The 26,636-nt window shown below is 48.4% G+C and overlaps 1 protein-coding gene across 4 annotated transcripts; it reads left to right on the top strand.

The window, feature by feature from the left end:
• The first annotated feature begins 582 nt into the window (after nt 1-582).
• RDH13 (retinol dehydrogenase 13) lies at nt 583-26,128 on the top strand. 4 transcript variants are annotated; one of them, XM_058530277.1, is made up of 7 exons: nt 583-726; nt 3,633-3,751; nt 5,347-5,502; nt 10,337-10,441; nt 11,514-11,726; nt 12,602-12,703; nt 25,939-26,128. In XM_058530277.1, the coding sequence occupies exons 1-7, from the start codon at nt 662-664 to the stop codon at nt 26,103-26,105; spliced, it is 927 nt and encodes a 308-aa protein (XP_058386260.1). In that variant the 5' UTR covers nt 583-661; the 3' UTR covers nt 26,106-26,128. The 4 variants fall into 4 exon arrangements, with proteins under 4 accessions (XP_058386260.1, XP_058386262.1, XP_058386259.1 ...); XM_058530279.1 differs by lacking the exon at nt 25,939-26,128 and adding an exon at nt 13,493-14,224 and having other exon boundaries at nt 584-726; XM_058530276.1 differs by lacking the exon at nt 25,939-26,128 and adding an exon at nt 14,231-15,617 and having other exon boundaries at nt 586-726.
• The last annotated feature ends 508 nt before the right edge of the window (nt 26,129-26,636 follow it).

The raw sequence follows: 26,636 nt of genomic DNA, 5'->3' as shown, positions 1-26,636 counted from the left end.
GTACCTCAAATATGACCTTATTCAGAAATAGGGTTGCTGCAGATGTAATTAGTTAAGATGAGGTCATACTGGAATAGTGTGGGCCCCTCCTCCCTCAGACCCAGGAGTCTAGGCCCCCAGCCCCCTCTTCCCTCAGAACCCAGGAGTTTGAGAACCCCTAGGCAAGTAGGTCCTGGTTTCTGATTATCGAAATTCTCAAATTCTCCCATAAAGTCAATGAGGAACACATATTTTTAGATGAGGAACCAGGCAGATATGTTTGAAAGACACACAAAGGATCGCAGCCCAGAAGTGGCAGCGGCAGGATTCGAACTCGCGTGTGTTACTCCGGAACTGCACGGCACTTTATAGCCGAGCGAGTGTGACGTCATTCGTCCGGCGCTTAGGCCCCGCCCCTCAAGCCCCGCCCCTAGACCACGGCCACGCCCCCCGGTAAACTACCATTCCCAGCTGTGGCAGCGCTCGGGGCCCATCCCCATAGGTCCCGCCCTGGAAGCCCCGCCCCTCGGCCCCATGCCTCGCCCCGCCCCTTTCCGGAAGTCTTCGGTCCCCAGCGGAGCTTGCATTTCCCCACGTGGGTCCCGGGCTGCCGGCTCCTGGGGGCGACCCGGGGCGGCGGGTCTGCGGGCGGCTCCGCGCTGCACCCCGGCTCCGGCCCGGCATGAACCGCTACCTCCTGCCGCTGTCCGTGCTGGGCACGGTGGCGGGCAGCGCCGTGCTGCTCAAGTGAGTATGCGCCGGCCCCGCGGGCGCGGCGATGGCCGGCCGGTGGGCAGCGGCGAGGGAGGGAAGTCCGGGCAGAGATCGCCGGCTCCTCGCCCACCCGGGAGTCCTCCAGCCCGCCCACCGGCGGTGCTCCCAGAGAATGCCGGGCAAACCTAGGCCCCGGAGCGCAGGTCACGGCCCAAGGTCACCCAGAGGAAGCGGCGGACCCGGCCCCTGGAAACATTTTGGTCTAGTTACTTCCGGACTTTGTTTAATTCCTTCCGTCAGCGAATATCTGTTGAGCAGTTCCCATGTGTCACGTGCTGGCCCGGGTGCAAGGGAAATGTACGCCACCTCCGCTCTCGTTATGGGAAATTGGAGAAACAAATAGAATTGTCCAATTCAGTAAATGACACAGTCGTGTTGCACGAGATCTATACATAGTTCTTTCTTGTCTTTCCTAGGCTAATTCACTTAAAAGTAGAACAACACAAAACCAGGGCCGGCCGGTGGCGTGCTCGTTAGGTTCGCAGGCTCCGCTTCGGTGGGTTCGAAGGTTCGGATCCCTAGTGCAGACTGAGGAACAGCTTATCAAGCCGTGCTGTGGCAGCGTCCCATATAAAGCAGAGGGAGATGGGCACGGGTGTTAGCTCAGGGCCTGTCTTCCTCAGCAAAAAGAGGAGGATTGGCAACGGATGTCACTTAAAAAAAAAAAACAAAAAACCCAAAAAACCAGCTACCAAATATTCTGTAGCAGCACTGTTCAGTAGAACTTTCTGTGATGATGGAAGTGTTTTATTTTTGTGCTGTCCATCATGAGAGCCATCACAGGTGGCTATTGAGCACTTAAAGTATAGCTGTATTATGCCTACAGTTAACCATATGGTATTGTATTGTACACTTAGAAATTTGTTGAGAGAGTAGATCTCATGTTAAATGTTCTCACCTCAAATGAAAAAAAAAAGGATTAGCAATATGTAATTTTATTACAGTTACACAAGAGAAGAGATTGGCTGGGAGACAGGCCAGAAAGTAATTGGAATATTGAAGTACATTTTTTTTTTTAAGGGAATGAAGGATAGACTGTAAATCTCTTTGAATAATTACCTTTGGGTTTATTTATCTGCTCTGTGATGAGGCTTCATTTTGAGCTTGTTCCTTCTGATCTGATAAAGTCTTTTTCATTTAGTTGGCCGGTGTCTTGTTATTTATAATTCATTGAACTCCTGATTTGTAAATATCAACTACCTTTTTAAAAAAAATTTTATTGAGGTTGCACTGGTTTATAACATTGTGTAAATTTCAGCTGTACGTCATTATATTTCGACTTATATATAGACTGCATCATATTCACCACCAAAAGTCTAGTTTCCATCTGTTGCTGTACAAATGTGCCCACTTCCCCCTTTCTCCCTCCCCACTCCCCCTTTCCCTTCTGCTAACCACCAATCTGTTCACCTTATCTATTATCTTCCACACATGAGTGAAATTATATGGTATTTGTTTTTCTCTGTCTAACTTATTTCACTGAGCATAATACCCTCAAGGTCCATCCATGTTGTTGCAAATGGCACGATCTCATCTTTTTTTATGGCTGAGTTTAATTACCTTTTTTTTTTTTTTTTTTGTGAGGAGATCAGCCCTGTGCTAACATCCGCCAATCCTCCTCTTTTTTTTGCTGAGGAAGACGGCCCTGGGCTAACATCTGTGCTCATCTTCCTCCACTTTATATGGGACGCCGCCACAGCATGGCTTGCCAAGCAGTGCGTCGGTGCGCGCCCGGGATCCGAACCCCAGCGAACCCCAGGCCGCCGCAGCGGAGCGTGCGCACTTAACCGCTTGCGCCACCGGGCCGGCCCCTTTAATTACCTTTTTTTGAAAGCTCTAGAAGATGGAAATAATTCTTCCTTATAATAAAATTCATCGACTGCTGTTTTTATTTTTATTCATACTATATCGTCTTTCAGTTCTGTGAAAGCTAAAAAAAAGATAATAATAAAGTGCCAGCGTGGGAAAAATGAAAGATAACTGAATACCCTGGGGGGAAAAAAAGTATGGCTATTTATTTTTAATTAATTTAAATTAAAAATTGGTCTCAGGTGGCTGGCAGCTACCATGCTGTACAGTGCCCTTCTCTCATGTGGAGATGGCATTGTTTATTTGGGAAGTCCCCTGTTGGTGACATTGGTTGTTTCCAGTATTTAGCCTCTGTGGAATATGGGTTTAGTAGCAGAAAAATGGCCCCCCAAGGATGTGCACGTCCTAATGCTCAGAACCTGTCAGTATGTTCCTTACGTGACAAAGGGGACTTTGCAGATGTCAGTGAGTTAAGGACCTTGAGATGGGGAGATGATCCTGGGTTATCCAGGTGGGCCCAGTGTCATCACAAACGTCCTTATAAGAAGGAGGGATCAGAGGCAGAGACTTGAAGATGCTACGTTGCTGACTTTGAAGAGGGAGGAAGGGGCCACGAGCCAAGGAATGTGGGTGGCCCCAGAAGCTGGACAAGGCACACAAATAGATTCTCCCCTGGAGCCTCCAGAAGGAACGCAGCCCTGCAGACACCTTGATTTTAGCTCAGGGAGACCGATTTTGGACTCTGACGTGCAGACCTGTAGAATGTTACATTTGCGTCGTTATAACCGGCTGAGTCATGGTGGTTTGTTAGCGTAGCCACAGGAAACAAATGCAGTGTGTCTTTATACAATAATGACTGTCACGTCGCGGAGGCTCCCCCATCTGAGCCTGTGCGCAGCCCTTTACCTGTAACCCGACAACGGCCCCTGGGAGTTATGAGATGTTCCCACCTTTCTGCTGGGGGAACATAACCTCAGAGGGGCCATTTGCCCCAGATCCTAACCATCAGGGGCACGTGTGGCGAGGGTGCACAGACAGATAGAACTGACTGTGCAGTTTCTCACCTTCAGGGACTATGTCGCCGGCGGGGCCTGTCCCAGCAAGGCCACCATTCCCAGGAAGACCGTCATTGTGACGGGCGCCAACACCGGCATCGGGAAGCAGACCGCCTTGGAGCTGGCCAAAAGAGGTGATGTCCCAGCGGGCACACGCTTTCTCTGCCCAGGGCGTGGGTGTGAGGTCTGGCAGTGGAGAGCGTGGTTTCCTGGGGGTTGGTAAGGTCACTGATTCATTTGGCTGCAAGTGACAGAAACCAAAATCACGCCATCTTAAGCCAAAAAGGATCGTGTCCCTGGAAGAGGTCCGGGAGGGCTCAGGGTCTCAGAGGAGGCTGTGGACGTTCAGCATGTTTTAATTTTGGCTTTTCTCTTTGCCTCGGCCTTGCTCATTCCTGCTGCCGTTGGACTCAGTCCTAATGGCTGGGTCGGGGCCTGGGTCAGAGGTTGGGGGTCAAGGCCTGGCTTCAGGCTCTCCTAGGCTCACTGGTCAGGCATTTTGTAGAACGCCCTTCAATTTGGGTTTGTAAGACGTTTTTCTCATGGTTGGGCTGGGGTTGTGGGGGAAGTCCATGGAGGAGAAGTGCCCCCCTCAGCATAGGCAGATCTCTTTGGAAGTTGGAATCAGTGGGGTTTACTGTGGGGTCAGGCAGAGAAAGGGAGGGGTCAAAGAAGACCAGGGCTACCAGGGCTGGGATGGAAGACTGTGGCAGGACAGGTGTGAGGGGTGCGGGAGATGGGAAGCTTTCTTTGGGCTTGTCGAGTTGGGGTGGCCAGGGGAATGGGACCCTGATGGCCCAGGCGTGAGCTTCCTGTCCACCCTGAGGTCAGACAGTGGTGGCCATGATGGGCAGCCCCCCACCACCATACGGGGTTTCCCTGTGGAAGGGACATGTGCTCCTCCCAGGAAAAGGTGAGAAGGGAAATTGGGCAGACACACCCACTGCTGTCCTGAGGGCTGGGCTGCCACGGGGAGGACGGACAGATTCAGGGGTCCGATGAGTTCTGTTCTGGACCATGTGAGGAGGCAGCGGGATGTGTAAGAGGCAGCTGGGTCCAGCTGTGTGCGGGATAAGCCACGAAGATACGCACGGTCAACATCCTTGCCACCTGATTCCTGTTATCACTTTTCTAATTTTTTTTCAAGTTTTTGTTTTTACTGCTGTGTTGAAATTTAATTCACACACTACACAACTCACCCCTTTCAAGTGTACACTTCAATGATTTTTAGTATATTCACCAAGTTGTGCAACCATTGCTGCTCTCAATTTCAGAATATTTTCATCACCTCCAAACAAAACCTCACTCCGCTTAGCCATTGCCCCCTAATTTCTCATTCCCACCCCTCCCAAGAAACCACTAGTCTACCTTGTATGGATTTGCCTATTCTGGACATTTTGTATAAATGGAATCATACACTATGTGTCCTTTTGTGTCTGGCTTTCTTCACTCAGTGTGTTTTTGAGGTTCATTCATGTTGTAGTGTGTATCAGTGCTTCATTCCTTTTCATGGCTGAGTAATATGCCATTGTATGGATTGACCGTGTTTTGTTTATCCCTTCATCTGTTGATGGCCATTTGGGTTGTTTCTACCTATGGGCCGGTGTGAATAGTGCTGCTGTGTACATGTGTGTACACATTTTTGTGCGGATTTATATATTTCATTTGTCCTGGGTATATATACCTGGATTTTTTTTTTTTAATATTTTTTCCTGTCCTGGGCTTCCAGGGGGCAACATCATCCTGGCCTGTCGAGACATGGAGAAGTGCGAGGCGGCGGCAAAGGACATTCGCAGGGAGACCCTTAATCACCACGTCAACGCGAGGCACCTGGACTTGGCCTCCCTCAAGTCCATCCGAGAGTTTGCAGCGAAGATCATTGAAGGTAGGAGGGAGGACGCTGGCCTTGTGGGCGGAGGTCTTGGGTGGCCAGGCTTTGAGGAGCGAATTAAACCAGGCAGGTCCTGCATCGGGGTGTTGGCAGACTGTGGCCCCTGGTCAGATCTGGTCACTGCCTGTTTTTGTACAGCCTAAGGGTGAAGATTTTAGGTTTTTATCATTTTTCATATTTACATATTTTATATTATTAAGTGGTTGAAAAAAATCAAAAGAATAATATTTCATGACACGTGACCATTATATAGAATTCAAATTGTAGTTTTCATAAATGAAGTTTTATCGGCACAGAGTCATGCCCATTGGGTTAGGTAGGGACTGTCTGTGGCGGCTTTAGTCCTGTGACGGCAGGGTTCACTAGGGACAGATGGTATGGCCCAGAGGCACCGTGCGGAGTACCCGGAACGCCCACTTCTTTGCTGGGTGTTTCTTTTCACAAATCCAGGGATTAGGCTGGCATTTTTCTGTGCTTCCGTCACACCGATTGATGACTCACTCCTTTTGTTTCCCACTGGGTGTTCTCAGAGCTGTTTACGTGTTTATTTTTTTGAATGGGAATAACATTTACAGGATATAAAGTTCAGAAAGTACAAATGGGGATACAGCAAAACGTCTCCCTGCCACGCCTGCCCCTCGCCCCCAGGATGCCTTCCTCAGATGTGTTCACTGTGTGCCACCTCTTGTGTGTCGTTTGGGACAGTTTACGCATTTGTAAAGCACGCAGGTGTACACACCTCCCCTTGGCTTTTTTATCCAAACCGGAGCCTGTGGTGCTGCCCGGTGCTTGTCTCCCCCGTTCTCTCGTGGAGTCACTGTGGGCCGAGCTTCCTCATTCCTGTCCTGTGGCTACACTGGATTCCACCGCGTGGCTCTGACAGGACAGACCGCCTGTGCCCGTCCTCTGTGAACGGCATCGGCTCGCCCCCAGCCTCTTGCTGCTGTGAACATCCTCGTACATGTGATTTCTCACACATGGGAGGGAGGGCACTCGTAGATCTTTGAGACAGCCTCGTCCTCTCTACCCAACTCGGTGTTAAATGAAGGCAGGAAAGCCAGCGGGAGACAGAGCAACTGCTGGTAGGAGGAGTGAAGAAGTAAACATTTACTGAGGATTTTTTTTACCCCAGTGCAAAGACATACAAGCTCGTTATGGAAAATCTATAAAATACTGAACAGTGTGAAGATGAAAGAACTAAACACCTTTGATTCTACACCAACCCCAAGGGAATCACTGTTACCCTTTTTTTCCCTAAATCACGAAGGCTTCATTTTGAAAAGATAGCTATTATTCTTTATTTCGACAATACAAATTAATAATATGCAGGAAGATTGGCTTTGAATACTTCTGTTTATTTTTATTATTTGATAATCAATCCAGCTATGATACCTACATGTACTGACTCAGTGCTAAGCATGAGGGAGACCAGATGAAGAACAGTTGTGTGATGGGTGAGTAATATGATAGAGGAAGGAGAATTCTGGTGAATCCTGATGTAGAAATATCCACAGACACTACCTGCAGGTAAAACACATTGTTTACAGATCTGACTCTGCAGAACTAGGCTCAAAGTCTTGATTTATTCCATAGTGTTCTCTTCTGCTTAACTACTATGTATATACTGTATAGTATATATTATATATATACAATATGTACACTATATATATAAATATACTAGATAGTATAATATCTGTGCATATTATTTTTTCTAGCTTTGTTCAAGTTTAATTGACAAATAGAATTGTAATATAGTTCAAGTGTGCAATGTGATGATTTGATGTATGAATACATTCTAAAAGGGGGAATCACTGTTAAGCTTTTGACGTGTTTCCTTCCAGTCTTTTTTCTAATGCACTTGGGTGCGTGTGTGTGTGTGTATGTGTGTGTGTAGTTATATATTTTTATACGAAACCAAGACCACAGCTGTACACTTTTCTGTTCCCTTACATCCTTAAATAGACTTGGCAACACATTTTTAAAGGCCGCTGTGAGTGCCAGGGTGTAAGGGGCCCATTATTTGTCAAATTCCCTGCTGTTGGGCATTTAGGTTGTTGCCAGTTTTCCCTTATAAATAAGGCTGCAGTGAACACCCTTGCCGACCCTCTCTGCTTCGTCCCCTCTGGACTGGCACTGGAATGGGCTTGGCAGACCTCCTTGTCTAGTGTCGACGTGCCTCACTCTCTAAATACTCGAGTATTCACTTAATGGGTGGATAAAGGGAAAGTGGTGCACTCTCTGAGACCTCCTGATTGGGAGCTGGGTACGTGGAGATGAATCAAAGCTGTCTCAGAGTGCTCTCAGAGCAGTAGGGGAGACAGGTGCAGGTGCTCACCCATCCATTGAGCATCCATTGATCCATCCATTGATCATCCATTAATCCATCCATTCGTTCATTCATATTGACCACCCACCCTAAGCCCCAGGGGATCAAGGTAGAGCCGTTCACATCATGGAGTGGGTGTCAGAGGTGCTGTGGTGGAGATTATGTAGGGCAGTGAGGGAGCAACGCCAGCCTCTAGGTCTAAGGGGGATGGGTGGATAAGCATTCATTAAGCGCCTTCTGTGTACCTGAGACAGCACCATGCCCTTTATGGACACTGTCCCAGGTGATGTTGCCTGCGAGCCCCTTTCATCCCTGTTTCCAGGTCTGGAGATGGGTGCTCAGAGCGCTCAGCTCCCTGGAGGGCTGTGGGGGCAGCAAGGACCCGAGCTGGCCACACCTGGGTAGACAGCGTCTCCTCTTTGAGCCACACTTTCCTCTTCCAGGACTTGGGATAATAATTCCTTCCACCTTACAGGGTTGTGTTGAGGATGAAATTAAGTTGAGCCTGATGTTTTTGGCAAGCCAAGTACTGGCTTCCTGATGTTTCCCTGAGCACAACAGCCAGGAATGAAAAAGTCAGTGGACTTAAAAATGGTTAAGATGGTGAATTTTATGTTAGGTGAATTTTACCACGGTTTAAAAAATGAGGAAAAATGAAGGCATTCCCAGATAAACAAAACGAAACAAAAAGTCAGTGCAGGCTTTCCGGGTGCCCAGCACTGCGCATGGAGCCTTGTTCCAGCCTCAGGGCCTTTGCATGTGCTGTGCCCCCACCAAGACTGCCCTTTCCTGGATCCTCATGTGGCTGGCCCGTCTCATCCTTCTGGTCTCAGCTTCTGTGTCATTGCTGAGAGGGGCCCCTGGCCTCCCTTACAGCACCATAATATCTTGTATCACGGCCTCCTGTGTGCTTCTGTCACAGCTCTTCTCGCTGGAGAATTCCCTTATGTGTGGTTGGTATGTGCTTTACTCTCGGCTGCCCCCCAATGTCCATGACTGTCTTGTCCACCCCGTATCTCCAGCGCCCAGTAAGAGGTTCTTAGAAAATACTTGCTGAGTGAATAATAATTATACCATTTACCCGGCAGTTTCTGTTATTATTCTGTTTTTACAGAGGGGGAAACTGAGTCACAGAGAAGCCGTGTGACTTGGCCAGCATCATACAGCTGGTTGGGGGTAGAGTCGGGGGATTTGAACCCCCATCTGTAAGGCTCAGAGCTTGTGCTCCTGACCGCTGTGCTACACCCTTGGCCCCAAATGAAGAACAGAATTGAGGCTCTGTTTATTAGGTGCCAGATCACTAATTCATTATCTCCACTGATCCTGAAAACCACTTTGGGAGTGTTTGTGCGTTCCATTGTTCCCCCTCAAAAAGGTGTGTTGGGGTCCTAATCTCCCCAGTACCTCAGAATGTGCCCTTATTGGACGTAGGGTCTTTATGGAGGTAATCAAGTTAAATGAGGTGATGAGAGTGGATCCTAATCCAATAGGACTGGTGTCCTTATAAGAAGGGGAAATTTGGACACAGAGACAGGTGCGTACAGAGGGAAGATGAGGTGAAGAGACATGGGGAGAAGACGGCCATCTACAAGCCAAGGAGAGGGGCTTGGGACAGATTCTCCCTCATGACCTCAGAAGGAACCAACCATGCCAACTCCTCAATCTCGGACTTCCAGCCTGCAGAACCGTGAGACAATACATTTCTGTTCTGTAAGCCCCCCAGTGTGTGGTCACACTGTTTGTCATCGCAGCCGTAGCAAACTGATACAGGGTGGAAGGCGCTGCTATTCATCCCATCTTACAGATGAGGAAACTGAGGTTCCACGAGGGACCGTCGCTTGTGCAAGTGAAGCGGCAGAGCTGGGAACCAGACGTGGGACTGTCTGCCCACAGAGCCCCAGCCCCCACCAGTAACCCCCCAGTTTGAGGCCCAGAGGCTCCTGCAGCAGATGTGGCTTCTTTCTTTTTTTAGAAAAGACCTCCAAGGCTAAGGTGTGGGTGTATTCATTTCCTGTGGCTGTCGTAACAAAGCACCACAAACTACCTGGCTTAAAACAAGGAAAACCTGTTCTCTCACAGTTCTGGAGGCCAGAAGTCCAAGATCAAGGTGCCGACAGGGCCGTGCTCTCTCTAAGACTCTGGGTAGAATCTTGCTGCCTCTTCCAGCTTCGGGTGGTGGCCGTCAGTCCTTGGCTTTCCTTGGCTGGTAGCTGCATCCCTCCACCCTCTGCCTCTGTCATGACACGACCTTCTCCCTGTGTGCATGTCTGTGTCCAGATTTCCTCTTCTTGTAAGGAACCAGTCACGTTGGATTAGGGCCCACCCTATGACCTCGTCTGAACTTGATTGCTTCTGCAGAGACTCTCTTTCCAAGAACAGTTGCATTCACAGGTTCTGGGTGGGCACGGTTGTTTGGGGGACACTGTTCAGCCCAGAGCAGGGGGCTCTGTCCACAGTGGCAGGCCCGGAGCTGATGCGTTTGCCCTCATCCCTGTCTTCCAGAGGAGGACCAACTGCACGTCTTGGTCAACAACGCGGCCGTGATGCGGTGCCCCCACTGGACCACCGAGGACGGCTTCGAGATGCAGTTTGGAGTTAACTACATGGGTGAGGCCACGGGCTGAGGGCTGCACGGTGTCGGTGTCAGCCTGGGACGTGAGCCGGGTCTGCAGTGGGCCAGACACAGCCCTGGGAGGGAATCCTCCTCCACTTTCCGAGGTGGCAGGGTGGCCACTCATGGGGTCCTCTGGTGGCTCAGAGAGTTGCCCGTTCATCACTGGATGCCCAGTCAGCTCTTCAGATCCTCATCTGTCTCTTGGCATTTTGTCCGTTCATCTATCTGTCCTTCAGTCTCAGTCTGTCAGTTCTTCAGCCACTCAGAAAACCCTGTGATGGTTCCATCTGTCAGTCCTCCAGTCTCTGTCTGTCTGTCACTCTGTCTGTCCTTCAGTCACTCTGTCAGTCTATCTATTGTCATCCTGAGTACAACTAGAGTTCTGTTAGTAAGAGTGAGGGGGAAATGGATGTTGGGTGGGCACCAATCATATTGGATTAAGGCCTCCCTAATGACCAACTTGGTCATCTCTGTAAAGACCCTGTCTCCAAATAAGGTCACATTCTAAGGTACTGGAGGGTAGGACTTCAACATATTTTTTTAGGGGGTGGGAGGACACAATTCAATCCATAACACACGTTACTTTCATTCACTTCCTATTGGCTGGGACTGTCACATGACCTGATGCAAGGGAGTCTGGGAAATGTAGTCTTTCACTGGGCAGTCTGCACAGCCAAAAATTCTGTTACTGAAGAAGAAATGGAGAAAAGGTTTTGGGAGGCAGAAGGCAGTCTCTTCTCTAGCTGACTTCATAGGGTTCTCACAGGGCTTGTCATTTGGGGCTGATCATTCTTTTGTTGTGGGGGCCGTCCTGGGCACTGTAGGATGTTGAGCAGCATCCCTGGCCTCCACCCACTAGATGGCAGTAGCTTTCCCTCTTCTCTCTGCAGTTGTGACGATCAAAATTGCCTCCAGATATCACCAAATGTTCCCTGGGGGGCAAAATTGCTTCCGGTTGAGAACCATGGGTTATTGGGAGGGTGAAATATGGTGATGTTCTCAGTAGGGTCCTATGCACCTGGGAAGAGTTCAGTGAAAGTTATCTTTTCGTCATCCTTCACCCAGGTCACTTTCTTTTGACAAACTTACTGCTGGACAAGCTGAAAGCCTCGGCGCCTTCGCGGATCATTAACCTCTCGTCCTTGGCCCACGTTGCTGGGCACATAGACTTTGATGACTTGAACTGGGAGAAGAGGAAGTACGACACCAAAGCAGCCTACTGCCAGAGTAAGCTGGCCATTGTCCTCTTCACTAAGGAGCTGAGCCGGCAGCTGCAAGGTGCGTGCATGGCGAGCCTCGCTGGCCCCTTCTTCCTTTAGCTCTGAGCCTGGAACAGTCCTGCTGTGACCGTGGGCTGATGGGAGGTCAAGCATTGGCTCCAGGACAGAGTAGGCAAATGTATGGCACATACCACCGTGCTCCCTGCTGGTGCCTGAAGCAGACATCACTAATCAATCACGGCATTAGCAGACATCAGTAATCAATCACGGCATTAGCAGACATCACTAATCAATCACAGCATTCTTCCCTGCTCATCCTGGACAGGCATCTGAGCCTTTCGTGCTCTAGGCTAGTGGACATTTGGCAATGTCTGGACACATTTTTGGCTGTCACTTCAGGGAGTGGGGATGGGGTGGGTGTTGCTACTGGCATCTAGTGGGCAGAAGCCAGGGATGCTACTCAACATCCTACAATGCACAAGATAAAGAATGATCTGAACTTGGGGTCCATAGTGCTGAAGTTGAAAAATCTGCCCTTCACCCTTGCTTTTCAAAGAGGGTCTGTGGACTAGCAGCGTCAGCTCACCTGGGAGCTTGTCATAATTGCAGCATCTCAGACCCCGCTGACCCGCTGCTTCAGACTCTCTGGGGGTGGAGCCCAGCGGTCTGGGTTTCTCAAGCCTTCCAGGTGATTTTCACACAAACTCAGGTTTTGAGAGGCTCTGGCTCTGGGCAGCCATGCAACAGAGCTGCCCTGCAAGATGAAACCACTTGACCTGGAGGTTTCAGAGCAAGAGGGTGATGTGGATTCAGGGGTGGAAACAGCCCAGGATGGGGAGTCCCAGAGCTTAGGGTGGGCAGCATTGGCCTTCCAGGTAAGGAGTGCACCTGGCATCCGCCCCCCCCCCCACCTTATCTTACCTTCTCTCCCAGGCACTGGTGTGACCGTCAACGCTCTGCACCCCGGTGTGGCCAGGACAGAGCTGGGCAGACACACAGGCATGCACAGCTCTACCTTTTCCAGCTTCATGCTCGGTAAGTACCCCCTTCGCCTGGGGTCCCTTAGCTGAACCCCTGTCCTCCTAGCTTGTGGCCCAGGACCCTCCTTTAGTGTATTAGTCAGAGTTCTCCAGAGAAACAGAACCAATAGGATATATCTATATCTAAACCTGTATCTGTATCTATATCTGTATCTATATCTATATCTGTATCTGTATCTATATCTATATCTATATCTGTATCTATATCTAGATATCTAGATATTTAGAGAGATTTATTAGGAGGGATTGGCTCATGCATTTATGGAGGCTAAGAAGTCCCATGATCTGCCATCTACACACTGTAGGCCCAAGAAAGTTGGTGGTGTAGTTGCACTCTAAACCTGAAGGCCTGAGAACCAGAGGAGCTGATGGTGTAAGTCCCGATCTGAGTCGATGGCCAGGATCTCCAGTGTCTGAGGGCAGGAGGAGATGGATGTCCCAGCTCAAGCAGACAGCGACTGAATTCGCCCTTCCTCCACCTTTTTCTTCTGTTCTGGCCCTCAACTGATTGCATGATGCCCACCCACATTGTAGAGGGAGAATTTTCTTTACTCAGTCTATTGATTAAAATGCTAATCTCTTCTGGTCACACCCTCACACACACACCCAGAAAGAAGGTTTTACCAGCTTTCTGGGTGTCCCTTAGCTCAGTTGAGTTGACACATAAAATTAACATCACACTTGGAGACTGTCTCAGGGGCTTCCCTTCTGCCACCTCCCCTGTATCTTCCATGGTACCAAGAACAAGTCACTTTTCTATGTCGATGTCGATCTGGTCCACCAGCCAGATGCCCCCAAGACACAGGCCAGAGCCCATTTGATGATAAGAAAACCATGTCTCAGAGGAGGAGTCCATGGAGCTGACTCCTGGAGTCCGGCTGTGCTCAGGATAACTCCAGCTTCTCCCAAAACCAGCTGTGCCACCCAGGGGAGTGACTTCACTTCTCTGAGCCTCAGTTTCCTAATATGCTAAGTGAGGGCCAGAATAGTACCTGCCTCCCTTTCTTTGGGAGGATAAGATGAGGCCTCCCTTAAAAGGGACAGCACAGTGCCTGGCCTAGATTTATGCTGAATAAATAATTAGAACTTTATAACTAGTGTTTATAATCATAAACAACATTTAGTGGGTGGGTGCTAGGTATCAAGGATCTTAAGCTGAGGCTGGCACCAGAGACATTCAATAAATAAAAGTTATTTTAAAGAAAGATGGGGTGGCGTGAGGACTTGGGGCTGACAGGGAGGAGGAAGAGCTTCTATTTGCCTGGGAAAGCCAGGACGGCTTCCTGGGGGAGGCAGCTTTTGGACTGGTTGCTGCATCTGGAGGGATTTGGCTGGGCAGTGCCAGGGAAGGGAACTCCTGGTGGAGGGAACCACAGAGGCAAAGGCCTGGATGTGGCCTCTGTGGGACTCCAGGCCCACTTCTGGCCTCAGCAGGCACTAAGCTCCCAGGGGGTGGAGTAGGGGTTTTTGGATCCTCCTCTTTGAATGGGTGTGGACTGAACCCTCTGTGGGCTGATTGCAGGGCCCATCTTCTGGCTGCTGGTCAAGAGCCCCCAGCTGGCGGCCCAGCCCAGCACCTACCTGGCTGTGGCAGAAGAATTGGAGGGTGTTTCTGGAAAGTACTTTGATGGACTCAAAGAGAAGGCTCCAGCCCCTGAGGCTGAGGACGAGGAGGTCGCCCGGAGGCTTTGGGCTGAAAGTGCACACCTGGTGGGCTTGGAGATGTCCCAGGGGCCCTCTGTGAAGGTACAGCCTCTCCCCAAATAACCTCTGAGAGCAAATGTAAAGCCAGCAGGGAGGTGGAGTCGTCAGGCTGGAACAGCAAGACCAAGGCTGGCTGCCATGCCCACATCACTCTCTAGGTGACAGTATTGGCCAAGGAAAGCTGGCTGCCATGTCCTCATCATCCTCTGGGTGGCAGTATTGGCAATGTATGAGCCTCAAGTCCAAAAAACACTGGCTGTCACACCTGCAGCGCCCTCTAGGTGTCAGTATTGGCACTGTATGAGCCTCAAGATCAAGGAACCTGGTTGCCATGCTCATGTCACCCTCTAGGTGGCAGTCTTGGCCAAGGAATGCTGGCTGCCATGCCCACGTCACCCTCTAGGTGGCAGTCTTGGGCAAGGAATGCTGCCTGCCATGCTCACATCACCGTCTAGGTGGCAGTATTGGCAGGATATGAGCCTCAAGACCGAGGACTGCTGGCTGTCACACCTGCAGCACCCTCTAAGTGGCAGTATTGGCTCCTTTTCTCTTTCTTTCTTTTCTGGCCACAGTGGATTGGACTGCAGTTGGGCATCTGACCCGGGGGCTGGCAGGTACAGTGTCCTCTGCTGCCAACAGGTGAGCTGGGCCAGCAGATGCCTCCCTTGGGAATCTAAATTGGGGACTGCCCAGGGAGGAGTCAGCTCCCTTCTGGTGTGGGCTATGTCAGGAGAGCCACTGGCGGCCGTGGTGGGGGACTGTATGGCCCATGGGCAAGCTGTCTGACAGACACAGTTGAGGTCGTGGCTCCCTGTGGGACCTTGTACACCTCTAGTCTCCTCTCTGAGCCTTGGTTTCTCCAACTATGAAATGTGGAGAATAACTTGACTACCTCATAGGATCCAGTTATTGCCTGGCTCGGTGAGTGGCAGCTGCAAATTCCTTGCCAGTGAATATTTGCTGAGGATCTTTCATGTGCCAGACTGGTGAGGTGCTGGGGATACCCCGGAGAACTGGCCGGCACAGATCTGGCGTTGTTGTCTCCGAGTCATGGTTGGGACAGCATGGAGTGAAAAACACACCAGCTGCTGCTGCTGAGGACCCAGGATGCCTGGGGTCACGACCTTCCCTCTGATTCCTGTGGTAATTTAAACACTAGACTCTCCAACTTGCTCTTTAATGGTAAGAATAAAACATCTTGTTGAGTCGTAGGGTTTATTTTCTTCCTTTGTGCGTGCGTGTGGGGAAGTGCCAGTGAGCTGAACAGAACCAACTCATGCATTTCTTCCTTTTACGAAACCAAGTCGTCAGTTTAAATATTCCCGGGGCAATAAACCAGTCAGAAGCGCAGACTTTTTAGAGCTGAAGGGTTCCCTTCCCTCCTTCCACATGGCAACAGTTGTTGAAGTCTGGGCGTCTTCTGTGTTCAAAATGGGGCTGGCACTCAGCTGGGGCACAGAATCGAGGGGGCCAGAAAGCTCAGTAATCAAGAGAAAAATATTTTAACATTAAAGAAATTTAAAATTTGGGGCCGGCTCCGTGGCTTGGCGGTTAGGTGCGCGCGCTCTGATGCTGGTGGCCCGGGTTCGGATCCCGGGCACGCCCCAAGGCACCACTTCTCCGTCCAACCCGAGGCCGAGTCCCACGTACAGCAACTAGAAGGATGTGAACCTATGACATACAGCTATCTACTGGGGCTTTGGGGGGAAAAAAATGAATAAATAAAATCTTTAAAAAAAAAAAAGAAATTTAAAATTTGATATAATTGCAGAGGGTGTTCTGTTGGTTAGAAGCAAGCTGCAGATACAGTCATATCGCAAAAGAGGGGACTATGCAAGGAAGTGACTACCAGGAGACGGGTCATGGGGGGGTTCCCTGAGAGCCTGTCCATCAAAGGGAGATACACATATATGTATATGTATCTACTTATGTGGTGTACGTATTTCTTACTGTGGGATCGTGGAAAAACAAGTTTGAGAAGCACTTCTACCAGATGGGTAGTCTGGGGACAACCTCAACCCCCTGATTCTGTAAGTATATGTACAGGACCCACCTGGGGAGATGGTGGTATTCTCTTATGTAACCACAATACGATGATCCAAGTCAAGAAAATAATATTGATAAAACCAGTATCTAATATCTAATCTACAGATGTCCAAATTTGATCGCCAGTAAGGGCCTTTACGTCAAAAGAAAAACTCTTTTTTGCTCCCGACCCAGGAGCCACTCCAGGAGCACATCTCGCATTAGTTGTCGTGTCTCCTTAGTCTGCTTTAAACTGCAGAGTCTTTGTCTTTCGTGACTTGGACACTTCTGAAGAGTACGGGCCAGGTATTTTACAGAATGTCCTTCAATTTGGGTTTGTCTGTTCTTTCTTTCTTTCTTTTTTTTTCTTTTTTTTTTTGCTGAGGAAGATTTGCCCTGAGCTAACACCTGTGCCAGTCGTCTTCTATTTTGTATGTGGGTCGCTGCCACAGCACGGCTGATGAGTGGTGTAGGTCTGCGCCCAGGATCTGAACCCACGAACCTGGGCTGCCGAAGTGGAGTGCCCCGGACTCAACCGCTATGCCACTGGGCTGGCCCCATGTCTGTTACTTCCTAGTGATTAAAATCAGGTTACGCATTTTTGATAAGAATGCCACGGAAGTGATGCTGTGTCCTTCACGGTGCATTACCTCAGGGGACACGCGATGTCTTATTTGTCCTGTTACTGGTGATGTCAGCTAACTCAGCAACATCCAGATGGAAGGGGTGCGTAGAGCAAGGCATGTGGGGAGGGGTGAGGAGCCTCCGTGCCCTCTCTGGGCACACCTGTCTCCCCGAGTTCACCGACCCGGAAGCTCCTGCATAGACTCTTCCTGCTGCCTGTCAGCTACAGTTTTGGCAGGTCTCTGAGTCAGGGCACCTTGTCCTTCCATGTGTGACGAGGGGGCATATGAATGTGACTCAGCAAGACCAGTCAGACCTTCTCCTTGAATTTGGGTCTCAATGGGGCTGACACCAAGGCTAAACATGTCTGTTCCAAAATGGCGGCCAAAGATGTCTATCAGCTCCCGGTCCCTGCATCCCTGGCGTTTGCCTGGTTCCTATCTGTATTAGCTTCCTAGAGCTGCTGTAACAGGTTACCACAAACTGGCTTCAACAATACAGATTTTCCCTCTCATGGTTCTGGAGGTCAGAAGTCTGAAATGAGTCCCTCTGGGCTAAAGTCAAGGTGTTGGCAGGGCTGGTTCCTTCTGAAGGCTCCAGGGGAGGATCCATTTCCTTGCTTTTTCCGGTTTCTAGAGGCACCGGCATCCCTTGGCCTGTGGCCCGTTCCTTCATCAGGGCCAGCAGTGGTAGACCAAGTTCTTCTCATGCTGCCGTCTCTCTAGCTCTCCCTCTTCCATTTGTGAGGACCCGTGTGATTCCATTCAGCCCACCCAGGTAATCCAAGATCATCTCCCTCCTTTCAAGTCAGCTGACTTGCAGCTCTAATTCCGTCTGCCACCTTCATCCCCCTTTGCCACATAAAGTAATGGGTTCCCAGGGTGAGGATGTGGACGTCTCTGGGGGGCCACTGTTCTGCCTAACACACTGTCCTTTTCAAAACCTGGTTTCTTAGCTTTTCTCCTGACTCTGGGAGCTTCCCCACATACTTCCCTTCCTTTCAATTCAATTCCTTTCTGCTGAAATTAAGCGGAATCAGTGTCACCATGGTCGCTTATGAGCGAATCAACTGAAATGAGCAGACACCATCACTAACTGCCTGCTTAAAAAAAAAAACTTGGGCTGTCTCAGCAAGAAGAGGGGTGGGAATTTAGAGCAGATTCTGGAGCCCATTCTTTTGGGGGGTCGTGGGTCTAAACAAAAGGAGGGAAGCCCAGCCCACGAGGGTGGCTGACCACACGGGGACTTGTCTGTCCTGTAGACTCATGCAAAGTGGCTCTGGGCTAATTCTAGCCACAAACCCTCGATTCACATCTGCTTCCTTTCTAAAACAGAGACCCCAAGGACCACAGACACTGACTCACAGGTCGGTGCAATCCCTGTCTACTTCCCCGAGGGCTGTGAGGTGGCTCTCAAACCTCACTATAACCTTCCGAGAGATGAGAGGTGACAGAAACCAATCTGAAAACCCCTGGAACCCACAGAAGCCCAGAGAGGAGATTGCGGCAAAGTAACAAGCAGATGGAGGAATCGACGTCAAGGATGATGCTTCATGGGGTGGGCTCTTTGCAACAAGGAACCCAAGTCTGTCTCCAGTCCTTCATGCTGCCCTCCGGGGCTCGGGCATTCTGTCAGGATGCCGTGGGCTGCCCATGGCAGGAAATACTCAAGGGTGTAAGCTGGGCTGATTCACCCCAGGCGTGGGCAAGAAGGAACACTACTTCACAGTAGTAGGAGTCTGGAGGTAGGGCGGGCTTTGGGTTCAGGACATTGTCAAGCTTCCTTCCGCCTGACTGTTTGACCTTTACCAGGGTCATCTCCATCCCAAGGCTGGGTCTCTTTAGTGGGCTGAATGGTGGCCTCATAACAGATACGTCCAAGTCCTAACCCCCGGTGCCTGTGAATGTGAGCTGATTCGGAAAAAGGTTCTTTGCAGATGTAATTAAGTTAAGGATCTCGAGATGAGATCATCCTAGGTTATCCAGGTGGGCCCTAAATCCAACCATAAGTGTCCTTAAAAGAGGCAGAAGAGGGAACATGGAGAGAGCAGAGGAGAAGCCACGTGAAGACGGAGGGCAGAGATTGGAACGACGCAGCCTCAAATCGAGACACGGCCAAGCCCCCCCGGGAACTGCAGAGGGCAGGGAGCAGACTCTCCTCTGAACCTCAGAAGCTTGCACGGCCCACCTGACACCTTGATTTTGGACTTCTGGCCTCTGGAACTGTGAGAGAATAAATTTATGTTGTTTTAAGCCACCAAGTTGAGGGTAATTTGTTACAACAGTCAGAGAAAACTAATACAATCTCTTTGGGGGTCATGAGATGGCTGCCAGAGCCAATTTGAGCCACTTGTTTTTTTTCTTTTCTATCCAGTGGGAGAGAGAAGTACTTCTCTTCATTTGTCTGGTTGGGTTATCTCAGGTCACGTACTCATCTTAAAACCCATAAAAGTTCCCCAGGGGATGCCAAGAGGTAATGGACTTAAAGCAGGATTTTCCAACACCAACGCCATTAACATTCGGGGCTGGATAATTCTTTGCTGTGGGGCGGGGGGCCGTCCTGGGCCTTGTAGGATGTTGAGCATCATCCCTGGTCTCTACCCACTAGACGCCAGTAGCACCCCCTCTCCCAGATGTGACAAGCAAAATTGCCTCCAGATATTACGAGACGTCCCCTGGAGCAGAAAAGTCACCTTCAGATGAGGACCACCGATGCAGATGGATCTGGATCCATTTCCGGGGCTGTGAGCGTTAGGAGCTGCAAACTGATGGCAGATGAGATGGAGCTAATCCCCAGCGTGTGGTGGCATCACGATTATTTGTTTTCACCGGTGGTTCATTGGGAAGGTAAGGTGCTGGGAGATCAAGTGCCTTTAGAATTCAACAGATCATTATGGAAACAACACAAATGATAAGAAGGTGTCTGCTTCTGAAGGTGACATAAGCCTCAGGAAAAGAGAGAGACTGGCTCAGAGCAGCCAATTTCCTATTGAAGACACGCCATGGACTTCAGAGGTCCCTGATAGCAGATTGGAAGGAGACCATGAGCTCCTGTGGCTGCAGGGTGGCTGTGCTGAAAACCAGGCCAGGGGTCTCATTAAAACAGTGGCAGCGCTTCAAAGGAAATGAAATACGCAGCCTTGGGACCCAACTGAGATCTGGGACTCAGTCATTTGTGTGAACAAACCTGAAAATCTTGAACTGCCTAGTTTCCCTGAGACTTCCTGGCAAGAAGAGACCAACACCCCCTTGATCGGAGGTCACAGTCTCCCCCTAAGCAAATGTCTCATGAGATGATGTTCATTCACCTGAAGACCTGCCTTTCCTGCCCCTTGTCTCCTGTGGCAGGTCCCAGCTCACAGTGCAAGGGTGGCAGTGTCTGGCTAATATGTTTGTTTGTTTTCTTTTTTTTGTGAGGAAGATCAGCTCTGAGCTAACATCCATGCTAATCCTCCTCTTTTTGCTGAGGAAGACCGGCTCTGAGCTAACATCCATTGCCAATCCTCCTCCTTTTTATTCCCCAAAGCCCCAGTAGATAGTTGTATGTCATAGCTGCACATCCTTCTAGTTGCTGTATGTGGGACGCGGCCTCAGCATGGCCCGAGAAGCGGTGCGTCAGTGCGCACCCAGGATCCGAACCCGGGCTGCCAGTAGCAGAGTGCCCTGGCTAATATGTATTGACATGACCCTAGGGAATGTGTTTGGGAGTGGTTCTCGAGGGTATTAGACTGGGGACACCAGTCTATGACACCAAACAGGCAGAATCCATGGACTTGGGGCCACTCATTCGTGATGAAGATTTTATTTAATATTTTGGGCTTTCTGGGTAGCTGAAGACTATGACGACTGCATAAGTACGTGTCGCCCATATAACATCTAAACACAGTGCAGAGCAATATTAACGTCCTGATTCTGATGATTGTCTTGTGATTAAGTAGGAGAATGTCCTTGTTTTCAGGAAACACAATCAGTATTTGGGTGATGGGGCGTCAGATCTGCAACATAGTCTCAAATGGTTCAGGAAAAAAGTGCTTTGTACTGTGTTTGTAACCCTTCTGTAAGTTTGTTTCAAAATAAATGAGATACACTGAAAAAAATAAAAGCAATGCAGAATAACAAATCAAACAGCACAAAACCCACGTACTCAGCATGAGAAGATAGAAAATGCCTGAACTTCAAAACAATCCCAAATAAAATGAAAAAGAAAAAAACCACCAATGTCCAGCGAGCAATCTCTCATGCTCTCTCTTTTCATATTTTGTTATATTTGAACCATGTGAATGCATTAGTAGAATAAAATTAAGTTCAATATATAAAAGCAAAGGAGTGCCTACACATGGTAGCATACTATAATATACTTCTGCATCGTGCTTTTTTCAAACAAGTAGCGATAGATCTTTGAAGATCTTTCTATATTGCTACACAAAGTTCGACCACAGTCTTTTGTAAAAATACCTGCACACGATTTCATCACGTGGGTGTATCACATGGACGCTGCAAGAACAGCTTGAGAAAAACTGTGCGAATGAGAAGATAGGCGCTACTGGCAGGCCTAAAATTGTTCGAAAACCACCACCAGAAAGAGAAAGGTGTGAAAACCGTAAAAAACTATTCTGACAGATCAGCGCGCTGACTGCTCTCTTGGAAAAGTGACTCTGGTGAGAGGAGAGAATTAAAAGCAGAGGAGAGGCACTTCTTGGACACTGTATGGTGAAGGGAAAAAGGGGGGTCATTCAGGATTTTGCAAGAAAAAAGAAAATAAAAAATATTAAGGACATAAACCTTTCCCCTACTTCCCCTTCCCCCACAGGAGCCGTCTGGTAAAAAGCTGTACTTCACTACGCTGACACCAGAGGGCACTCTTGAACTAAAATTCTTTACAATAGCAACCAAGAACATTAAGTACTTAGAAGACAGTTAAAAAGAAATATGCAAGTCGCTCCACAGCACCAGTCCTGTTTACAGAAATACATAGGTGCAAATAGTATTTATCAAACACTGCCACCAAAATGAACCAGAAAATGAGAATCTGAAAATTTGGTTGATATTCCAGTTAAGACTGGAATTGCTAGGTCATGTGGTAACCCTATGTGGAACATTTTGAGGAACTGCCAGACTGTTTTCCACCCATGTTCAGAGCAGCTTTCTTTGTATGCCCACATTCCTAGCAGCATTGTTCACGATACCTGAAAGGTGGAAGCAACCCAAGTGTCCATCACCAGAGGAATTGATAAACACAGTGTGGTATCTACATACAATGGAATATTATTCAGCATTGAAAAGGAATGAAGCACTGACACATGCTACAAGATGGATGAACCTTGAGGACATTATGCTAAGTGAAAGAAGCCAGTCACAAAAAGACAAATACTGTATGATTCCACTTACCTGGAGTATCTAGAGAAGTCAAATTCACAGAGACAGAAGATAGAATTGTGCTTACCAGGGGCTGGGCTGAGGGAGGGATGGAGGAGTGAAGTTCTGGGAGATTCGGTGCTAGGTTTGGAGAAGTAGTCATGAATATCTCCAGCCTGAACTCAAGACTCAGTGGGGAGCTTGTGGGAGAGTTCAGGAAGCTATGGTCTAGTTGCCCATTTGGCATCATGACCTGGGAGCTCACGGTGAGATCTAAAAACTAGGCTATTGGTGGTGAGCCCGATGTAGTCTATATGGAAACTGAAATATAATAATGTATGCCTGACATTTACACAACGTTATAAGCCAATATGATCTCAATAAAATAATTTAAAAAAAAGAAGTAAAAAAAATTTTAAAAGTGTAAGGGCAATTACAAATGAAAAATAAAAGGCTTAATTCTTCCTGTGGAAAATAAGAGAAGAGATGTCTCCCCTCCCGTTTCTTGGAGCATTTACTTTAGAAAACTTGCAAGTTCTTTCTCTGTCCCTTTGAAATGTGTGTAAATCTCTTGAGAAGGCAAACAAACCTCTTGCCAGCTTTATGACCCAGGAATGTCTTTCTCAAGGACCAGGAAGGCATCTCTTTGGAATTAAACATTGAGGGAGATGGCATTTCTGTCTCCCAGTCTCTGAAGGAGGGCAGGAGCCTTAACTCCACGTTGCAAAACCATCTCCTGTCATAAAGATGTGAGTAGTTTGTTTTTCCTCTGCATAAAGCCAAGTAGCTAACACAGATGGTCACCCCAATCATCAGATAAATTTAGGGTGAACTATGTGTGACTATATGTTACTTGAAGACTTGGTGTTGCTTATTTTGAGAACATGTACGGAATGAGTTGTATCTGCTTGGCTGTGTACAGTATCTATATTCTGTTTTGCAATCTCTATTTTTGCAATCTCTTTAGTGGATTGTCTGTGATGAGCTTCACGTTCTGGTTTAATGCTTACTCTAATAAAACTGGTTTTTTTCCTCTTTACTTTTGTGGAGAAGTTTTCTGGATTTTGTTTAATTATATTTCTCCAACATTATGGAGTCGGCACTTGGCTTAGCTCCCTTGAGGGAACATAAACGCTTTATATTCCCAGTTCCCACATCTTCCTATAACAGGCTCAGGAAATTTCAACGTCTCCTCTCTGTATCTGTCTCTTTCTCTCTCTCTCACACACACACCACCCTCAATTTTTGTGCCGAGAAGGGCTCCATATTGACCTTCACACTCTAATCCATGACGTGGAGTGAAGCCACAAAGCTGTGACCAGGCTTAGGGGCAGTCTTTCTGTTAGCCCCCCGCTCCTTACACACACCATCGGGGTCTTCCTCAGCACAGAATCTCCCTGATGGTCTCTATTCAAGACACAGATGCAGACCCAGAAATTCCTCCCCTGGAATGTAGCCTATGAATATACATGCACGCGTGCAACCTGATTTGTAAAAGAACGTTGATTGTGTTTCTTTAATATGGAAAGACTACAAACAACGTAAAAGCTAGCAATATGGGTCATCTTAGCAAATGATGGTATTCCATGGAAAGGAACATTTTGGGGCCATCAGTAAGCACAAACGCTGTTTTGCTGTCATTATTTTTAAACATGTCCTCTGGGGGAGACGTTCAATGAGGACGTTGTGAAACACGGGTGGATGAGATGTATGTGCCTGGACTCCGGTCAGTGGGAGGACCATGGCACCTACAGAAAGATAGAAAGAGAGGGCAGATAAACACGTTGCCTCACTAGTAGGCACTATTTTCCCCATGTGGTCAGGACCAACCATCATTAACACATGTGTTCAAGAGACAGCTGAAAATGAGAAGGTCCATCTAAGAAGTCCTTTGGGACTGGAAGTTCAGGAGTGGGGGTCATCTCCTTAGAGGTGAGATGTGACACACTAGGAGGAGATGAGTTCTCCAGGGGTGGAGAGAGTGGCAAGAGAAGATGTGTAGGTTGAGGGCCAAGATTTGGTGGATCCGATGAGTCGGAACTGAGATGAAGGAAAAGGGATGGGAGTGAGACAGAGGGAGGAGAAAACCCACCTCGTATCACCAAAGCTGATGATGGAAGAGTTCGAAAGAGTCTGGGATTGCAAGCATCAGGCACTGTGGAGAAGCAAGGGAGCTGAAGTACGAGGAAAAGCTGTGGATTTGGCCAAGGACTGATGCATCCCTCCTTCCCCACCTCCTTCATTGTCTCAGCATCTTCCACTCCAGGATCTCCCCAAAGTGAACATGAGCAATGGCCAGAGCTGTATGTTCAACTCAAGAACTGGTCAGAGGAGAATCTTTGGGTGTCATTTATGTTTGTTTCTGCCTTGGTTGGCTGAGACCAACAAGCTCTTGGCTTCCTCTAGGAAGCCTTTCTGCTGAGCCAGACATCAACCAGGAAGACTCCCAGGATCACCAGAAACTTTTCAGCCAGAGCCAACTGGATGACGTTCTCGGCATTGTAATCCCAAGGGGCAGATTCTGGGGACAGAGACATGGAGAGGATGCTGATGTGGGAATTTGCCCAGTCTCACACCAGAGGCCCCAAACTTGAAGATCATTGTATCAATTTCCTATGGCTGCAGTAACAAATGACCACAAGCTTGGTGGCCTAAAACAACACAGATGTCTTATGGTTCTGGAGGTTAGACGTTCAAAAATGGTCTCACTGGGCTAAAATCAAGGTGTTGGCAGGGCTGCATTCATCCTGGAGGCTCTGGGGGAGAGTCTGCTTTCTTGCTTTTTCCATCTTCTAGAGGCCGCCTGAATTCCTCAGCTCACGGCCCCTTCCTCCATCTTCAAAGCCATCCACGGCCAGTTGAGTCCTTCTCACACTGCATCTCTCTGGCACTAACTCTTTTGACTCCTTCTTCTACGTTTAAGAACCCTTGTGATTACATTCAGCCTACCTAGATAATCCAGGGTGATCTATTTATTTTAAGATGGGCTGATTAGCACCTTAATTCCCCATTGCCACGTGAGGTACCGTATTCACAGGTTCTGGAGATGAGGATGTGGATATCTTTGGGGCGCCATTATTCTGTCTCCCACAGTCATTTATTCAGCCTCCCAGTTTGATTATCCTCAGCCAGATATCCTTGTTTGAATTGAGAACTCCTGACTCCCAGAATCACAGCGTAGAGTTGTTCAGGTTGTTAACTGCATGAGGGCAGTTGGCCAACAGTGAATAGGAGCATGAACTATTCCACCTTCCTCTCACCAAACCGTAAGCCCTAGCTTAAGGCAATGGTCACTTCAAGAGGCTGATTTTTTCTTCCGGTTAGTGAAATAGCATCCTATGGGATAATGGCATGTAGTGGGTTGAATAGTGGCTACCCCTCAAAAAAGATATGTCTGCCCCAAATCTCAGGACGTGATCTTATTTGGAATAAGGGTCTTGCAAAGGTAAGTATGGTAGATCTCGAGATAAGATCATCCTGGATTAGAGTGAGCCCCAAATCAACTGGTGAGTGTCATTATTAGAGACAGAAGAGAAGATGCATGTGAAGATGGAGGCAGAGACTGCAGTGATGCGTCTACAAGCCAGGGGGCACCAAGGATTGCCAGCAGCCACCAGAAGCGAGGAGAGAAGCGTGGAATGGATTTTCCTTCAGAGACTCCAGAAGGAACCAACCCCAACGACACCTTGATTTTGGACTTCTGGCCTCCAGAAATGTGAGAGAATAATTTTCTGTTGTATTTTTTCTAATTAAAATTTTTTCCATTTTTTATCGTGGTAAAATACATATAACATAAATTTACCTTCTTAATAATTTTTAGTGTACAATTCAGTGGTATTAAATACATTCACATTGTTGAGCAGCCATTACCACCATCCATCTCCAGAACTCTTTCCATCTTGCAAACTGAAACTCAGTACCCATTAAACAATAACTCCCCATTCCCCCTCCCCCCAGCCCTTGGCAACCACCATTCTATTTTCTGACTCCATAATTTTGACTTATTCTTATGTAAGTGGATTCATACAGTATTTGTAACTGGTTTATTTTACTTGGCATAATGTCCTCAAGGCTCATCCATGCCGTAGCAAAGAATTTCCTTCCTTTTGAAGGCCGAATAATATTCCATTGTATATATATGTCACATTTTGTTTATCCATTCATCTGCTGATGGACACTTGGGTTGCCTCCATGTTTTAGCTATGTGAATAATGATGCTAT

Source organism: Diceros bicornis, chromosome 34 (assembly GCF_020826845.1).
Source record: "Diceros bicornis minor isolate mBicDic1 chromosome 34, mDicBic1.mat.cur, whole genome shotgun sequence".
Taxonomy (NCBI): domain Eukaryota; kingdom Metazoa; phylum Chordata; class Mammalia; order Perissodactyla; family Rhinocerotidae; genus Diceros; species Diceros bicornis.
This window is presented reverse-complemented; position numbering and strand designations above follow the sequence as displayed.